At 46.0% G+C, this 6,861-nt stretch overlaps 1 protein-coding gene across 4 annotated transcripts in view; it reads right to left on the minus strand.

Moving 5' to 3' along the window:
• The window catches only part of SLF2 (SMC5-SMC6 complex localization factor 2), a 31,140-nt gene extending 24,567 nt beyond the window's left edge, over window positions 1–6,573 (minus strand). Inside the window, exons 1-2 of one of the 4 annotated variants that reach the window (XM_061372553.1) lie at window positions 3,739–4,123; window positions 828–904 (exon numbers count right to left, since the gene is read on the minus strand). Coding sequence is in view for 3 of the 4 variants with exons in the window: in XM_061372548.1 (XP_061228532.1) it covers window positions 3,739–3,833 (95 nt within the window). In the remaining variant the exon portion in view is untranslated. Of the gene's footprint in view, window positions 1–827; window positions 905–3,738; window positions 4,234–6,491 lie in introns of those variants that run through there. The other 3 variants (XM_061372552.1, XM_061372548.1, XM_061372549.1) reach the window with 3 other exon arrangements.
• Between the last annotated feature and the right edge of the window lie 288 nt (window positions 6,574–6,861).

Genomic DNA, 6,861 nt, shown 5'->3' on the forward strand with positions numbered 1-6,861 from the left:
GAGAGAATGCACTTCTAAAAATGGGCATTGTACTTTACTTGGAAACCTGACCATTAAAATGCAGCATGGACTCTGAAGTTGATAAACTTTTATCTTCTCCCACATGGCAAGGAAGTTTATTAACAACGTCAAGGTTATACTTAAGCCTGTTTTGGAAGTGTCTTTTCCAGTGAAAGATATGATAAATCAAGAATAATAAATATTTAAGACTTTCTTCCATCTTTTGTAATATTTCTGTGTCTTCCAAAACAAAGCTCTATCATTACTGTCTGTGTAACAGTGATTAAGAAGGCAAAACTTATTTATGCCATATTCTAAGCACCCCTAAGTGAATGCTTTCACAGAATCAATAACTATTTTTGAAGTTCAGACCAGAAGAACCCACTGCTCAACTGTTCCAACTAAACTTGGATTTCATTTTCAGTCCTTCCCTAAGCTTGTTACTTTCACTTTCACATTTCCTAACATGGCTTCTGCATTTTTAGCACCTGTCCAAATACAAAAAGTTGTTCATGATGCATTGATACTTTTTTAATCAGGTCACTGGCAAGCAGTGATGTTGAGAATACTGTAACTCAATGAAAAAACATCTGTCATTGGAACATGTGTCCCTTCGTCTTACCAAAGAGAACAAAAAAACTACTTGTCTCCAACCTATCCCAGCTTAATCTGATGCCTGGTCATCCCACATGCTGAAGCACCAGTGTCCCCAAATTTCAGTTCAACAGAAGAATCAAAAGGCTGAATTGCAGGTTTATTTGCTATTATTGCTGTTGCTGACTGATTAATCTCCCTGTCACTGACCACCTCTGACACCCTGACCTCACCTTCTCACAGCAAGGCTCTCTCAGTCTTGCATTCCTCAGGACACTCCTCTGATGCTTGCTTGTGATTGCTCTCACCTCTGCAAAACCATGCCATGCCACAGCTTTCTACATTGCACAGCTTTCCAAAACTCTTCCATTCTCCTAATTAAGCAACTGTACTTCTCCCTTCTAGGTTAAAGCCCCATCTGCAATACCAAACACTGCTGGCAGTCCAAATCTCACCTTCGGTTACCTCTCAGATTCCTCTCTGAAGAAGAGGAATTTTTTTTGGTTTCTCTTGAAGAAATACCAAAATCAAAGCTTTCAACTACCTTCTTCCTCCTTTGCACAGCCACTGATTTTGAAGGACTGCTTATGTCCCTCCCATATCCACTCCCTCATTGTTGTCTGGCATTCTAATGCAAGAGCTTTCCAACAAAATTAACATTTGTTCCATAATTATACAAAGCCTTGTATAAGTAACTGAGAGGATGGAGGCACTGATGCTAAAAGGGTTTTTTTTGTACCCTCCCTGGGATAAGTTTAACTTGACTGAAGAGTGATTTGTCTTATATTATTTGTTTTAAAGTGCTTATCTATTGACATTTTCTACTTTGCATTTGTAATTCTGCTTCTGGGAAGTGCAAGGGATAGGAACTACCCAGCTAAAGGTAATTTCTTGAGTGCCATACTGAATCTCAGACAAGGAAGTGGACTAGAAAAATCAAACTAAGACAAAGAAAAAAAGCAAGCAAGCATGTAATACAATACAAGAAGGAACATGAGAGTACTGGGCTTTCCAACCTGTTCTTCATATATATGAAAGTATAAACAGAACTGTGATTTTCATGTGAAAAGGACCATAACTGTTCACAAACTATTCACAAAAGAATTTCCACTCTTGTTTTAATAAAAGGTCAAATTATCAGCCCTAAAAGAATGAAGAACTGCTGAAGTAACAACAATTACCACGTTTCACTCTTTTTAACCCGACACGAAAGTCACAGTTGTTTCATATATCTTTGTCAACAACTACATAGCTCTGGTTAGCACTTTTTACCAAAATAAATAAATTCAGCAAAAGATATTCATCCCCACTAAAAACTGACCCACTGTTATTTTGTGAAATCTCATTTTCAGTGAGACACCAGAAACACTAAAAAACACAGAGAAGAAAAGGCAAAACCCATAAATATGATCTTACTTGAGGAAAAAAAAAGCTACCTAGCTGTGAGATGGCAGGATCCTTCCAGATCTTTCAAAATTGAGGGCACTACCTGCATGAAAGAGGGAGGGAGGAAATTTTTCCACTTGTGTAAAGAGACAAACCCCTGAGTATAAAATCACAGAATGGTTAGATTTGAAAAGGACCTTAAGATCATCTAGTTCCAACCCCCCTGCCATAGGTAGGTGCACATCACACTATGTCACCCGTGGCTCTGTCCAATCCAGCCTTGAACACTGCCAGGGGTGGAGCATTCACAACTTCCTTGGGCAACCCATTCCAGTGCCTCACCACCCTCACAGTAAAGAACTTCCTTGTATCTAACCTGAATTTCCCCTACTTTAGTTTGAGCCCATCACCCCTTGTCCTATTGCTACAGTCCCTAATGAAGAGTTCCTCTCCAGCATCCTTGTATACTTCAATAGTAATTAGTATTTACAGCCATATCAGTGATTATCTCTGCTTGGATAAAATCTGTACTTTCAGAAATCTGTGCTAGAAACACTAGAAATAGCTCAGAGAAAGCAAAGCCATGCAACATAGACATGAACTACTAAACTCAGAGAAAGCAAAGCCACGCAAAGTAGACATGAACTACTAAATGTTGCTTCATCTTTGACGAAATGAAGCATCTTGAAAAGCATCACAGAGTTAAAAACCAACAAACCAACCAAACACAAAAACAACAAAACAACTCAGAACAGAAAGTCACACACGAAACCACAGTCTTTCAGACCGTAAGAGTCTTTTATACAACCACAGCAAAACTAAAGAGTAGTTTCACTTCCTCGGGCAAGAAACAACACAGAAGAGGAGCTGAACTTCCACCTTTCTCCCTTTCCTTCAAATGTCAGTGCTATCAAAAAAGAGCATCAGCTGAAATGAATAAAACACCGCTAATGGCATAAGAAAATTATGCCATTGCCTCCCACCACCTTCACTGGCGACCTTGTCCTCTAGCATTGTTATCAGTACAGTTCACAGCTAGAACCAGCTTGAAATCTGAATCAGTGACAACTTAAGTTCCCTCTTTAAAGCAGAACTGCTGAAGTTTGCCGAGCTCCACAGGCAGACTGCTAACAAATACCAACAAGTATGACAGAAGGATGTGTACTACATGTATTTTGAACCATGTGCTGAAGATACCTGTCAGTACTCAGCCAGACAGGGGGGGGGTTTCAGTTTCTCTTCATGCTGCAGGCTGCCTGGCTATCAGCTTCCTTTCACCTTGGCCAACAAACTACCGGTACCACTGAACAACAAGGGCAAGCACCTCAGGGATGTAACTGCCAGCGGCACACTAACGGATGATGAGGGCACCAGCCGACCCCAGCCTGGCACACCACCGTGCTCCCTGGCAGTCTTACACCCCACCTGCCAGGCTCAGAGGGACTGAAAGGCTGGAGCAGGGAACAGCACCAGGGGCTCCTTCACCGCCCTCCACCACCAGCGCGCCCCCGGACCCCGACCATAACAGCCCCGCCGCCTCCGCGGTGCACGCCGGGAGTCCCACGGAGGGGCGCCCCCTGCTGGAGGCGCGGTGCACGCCGGGAGCTCCCCTCGCGCCCCGGCCGGCGCGGTGCATGCCGGGAGCCCAGCGGCATCCCGCTGGGCGGGCACGGTACCTGTCTGCGGCCGTAGTACCTGTCGGCGGCCGCCACCGCCTCCCGCCGTCCCGCCCGCCCCTCAGCCGCTCTCCGCCGCTACCTTAATTCTTGAGATGTCTCTGTGGTCGCGGCCTCTGGCGTAAAATGGCGTCGGGACTTGATGACGGGCACGCCCACACCGAGCGGCCAGGTCATGACGCGGGTCGCCCAGCTGGCCCCGCGGAGCTCAGAGGAACGCCGAGACCGACGGCTTCCAGCACCATAGCAAAGCCCGGCGGCCGAAGCGACCCTCACCTCCGGGGGCTGCGGCGGGAGACGTCCGCTATGGCCGTTTTTTTGAGGTGGTTTTTTTCCTCCCCCGAGTTCCGTCGCTGATTGGCTGAGCGGCTGAAGGAGTCGAGCCTCCCATTGGTTCTTTCGCCGCCGGGGGCGGGATGGGTAGACGGGACGCGGCCGTGATTGGTCTCGAGGACAGCGGGAGGTGGGAACGTCCGTCCGCGGCCGGTAGAGCAACGGCTGTTTGGCGCCTTGGTCTTGTGCCACTCGTCCCCTCCCACCCCATTCGCGCTCTCTGATTGGTGAGTGCGGGGCGGGCCCCACCCCGCGCCGGCCCCACCCGCGCCCGCCTCACCCGCGCCCGCCCCACCCGCGCCCGGCCGGGTGGCACCGCCCGGCCCGTTACGGGCGCGGCTGAGCCGCTCCTCTGAGAGCAACGGCCCGGGGCGGTCGGGCCTGACCCAGGCGCATCCAGGACAGTCTCGCGTCTGGGAGGGGATTCCTCCACGAGCAGAGGTGTCCTGTGAAGAGAGCGGCCAGGGACAGGCAGCGGGCTGCAGGCTGCGGAGCTTGTACATGTGTGACAAAATCCAGAGCGCACATCCATCACCATGGCCGCTTGATAAAGTTGCAGCTTTGCAAAGTTAAGGGAGTAACTTGTCTGAAATCATCCACATTGCCACCAAAACGGCACGCAGACCTGTGCCTTCCCAGTCTGCTGCACAAACTGCATACCTTAGGTTAACCCTCACACAAAACACATCCTTTGTGCAATTGCCCTGTGTGCTCCACTGTTGTGTCTCAAACATTGTGTTCCAGAGTCAAAAACTTGGACTAGACAACCTGAAGAACCAGATCTGCAAGTTTAGAGCACCCCAGTATTACTACCTGCAATGTGCTGTGCATGGTTGGGTAATTAGTCGCCTAAAACTTAGCGGTATGAGAAAGTCTCCACACTAGCTGCTTTAACAGTTAAAAGCAGACTCTACACAGGTACAAGCTACATCCTGCCCTTGGTCTGCAGAAATAAGAGATAACAGTGCCCTGAAAGTTATCTGGGACAGTTTATGCTACATTAGGTTTTGTTGGGGTTTGGCAAGGATTTTGTTTGAGGTTTTGCTTAGCACTTTGCCTAAGACCAAGGCCACTCTTCTGATGTTTTACCTGGACCCAGAAACACCAGGAGCCAATTCACTCAAACGGAAAGGAGTGACCCATCTGGTGTCTCTGTGCCATACCAGTGGCAGGCTGGCCTAGGGAGAGTCTGCAAAGCAGAAGTGACAGCAATACAAAACTGAAAGCACAAGTGAAAATAGGAAATTGCTATTTTAGCACATGAAGTGGCCAAGTCTGATGTACTGTGCACCGCAAACCACCTCCTTTCATCCTGCCTGATTCCTCAGTCTGTGTTTCAAAAGCTGTCATCTGTGTAGTTTATGACGTCTTAAACCCAACTTCAGGAGTAAAACATCACCTGCTATCACATCATGTACCTTGCATCTTTCTTGCTTTAACCCTTCTTACACACATTCTGCCCTCAGCTGCAAGCTCTCTGCCCCAGGGACACTCTGACCCTTAGGTTTGTAAGAAACCTGCTAGGAGAGGTTGTCCCTGCTTGACAGCACACTTCAAAATGCACCATCCACCAAGCATAAACATGGACAGCGGTTGTGTAACTTCCTTGAATAACAATGAAGAACAGTTGGACTTGCTGTCATACAGATTTCCTTGAAAAGACACTAGTGTGCAGTTGAATTATTGTAACTGTTAAAGCAAAGTTTCATGCCCAGGGTCAGCCAGGAATTCCAGATACTGTTATGTCACAGTGAAGGAGCACGTGAAATGTAAGTAATAGAAACAAAATAGAAACAAAAAGTGCTTTACCTTTCAGTCAAGGCTTTAACACTTCGATTTCAATAGACCTAGAGGCATTTTTACAGTTAGGTGACCTGGAGATGTAAACAGTTACAAAGGACAACAGAAGAGTCAGATACGGAATGCATTGGTAAGTTTGCAGGAAATGCAGACACCAAGCAGCTTCAACTGAAATTCCAGTTCCAGCACTGTTGATGTCAAGATGAAGTAGTTGGAGGAGACAGCAAGGGTACAGAAAGTAGCAGTTACCTAAGTAATCACTTGGTTGTAATAACCTGCTTATGGTAAGTGACTGAAATACATCACTGCAGAAGGTGGCACTGAGGTCTGTGGGGGAAGTTAAGTAAAAGGTGCAACAACTGTAATGGTATCATCTTGTTTGTGGTTTGATTTCTCCCACCCCTCCACACTCCAGCAGGATTGTTGTGTGCACATACTACTGTTTAATGCATGCCCTACAGCAGGCCCTAATTACAAATAAATAGGCAACAGGAATCAATAGGCACAGAAGTATAACTATCAATAAGTAATCATATCTCTCAAACTACTTTTTGAACTGATATTAATTAGAATAATTCCTATCACTACAGACACCAATTATGCCCAAGAAAGAGGGAATCTTACTTTCCCTGGCAATTTGGAAGCACTCCACTGCTTATTATCCCCTTCATCGAAATGAAGCAAAAGTTAGAAGACACTTACCTCATGCTTTGCTTCAAAGAGGTTGGAAGACCATTTGCCTCCTGCTCAATCCTATGCTATTGATTTTCAGTCATACCAGTCTGAATACCCACAAATAACCAGAAACTTTGAAAAAAATACAAATCTGGGAAACTTGATATGGTTTTCCAAGTAGATCTGGAATTATGCTTGGGATTTTATGCAAGTCATTCTTTGCTATTTATTTCATCTGTTCCTTAATTGCCTTCCAGAATGACTCATACTTTCACTTTCAAGCAAAAGCAGGAAGCACCCAGAGTGCAGAGGTTTTAAGCAATATCCAATGGGAAATGGGTTGTCCACAGCACAGCTACAGCATGATGAAGAGCTGTGATTTGGCCAGAGTCCATCT

This window comes from Neopsephotus bourkii, unplaced genomic scaffold (genome assembly GCF_033783945.1).
Source record: "Neopsephotus bourkii isolate Nb327-2 ecotype Australia unplaced genomic scaffold, CSIRO-AGI_Nbou_v1 NB_1615, whole genome shotgun sequence".
Taxonomy (NCBI): Eukaryota; Metazoa; Chordata; class Aves; order Psittaciformes; family Psittacidae; genus Neopsephotus; species Neopsephotus bourkii.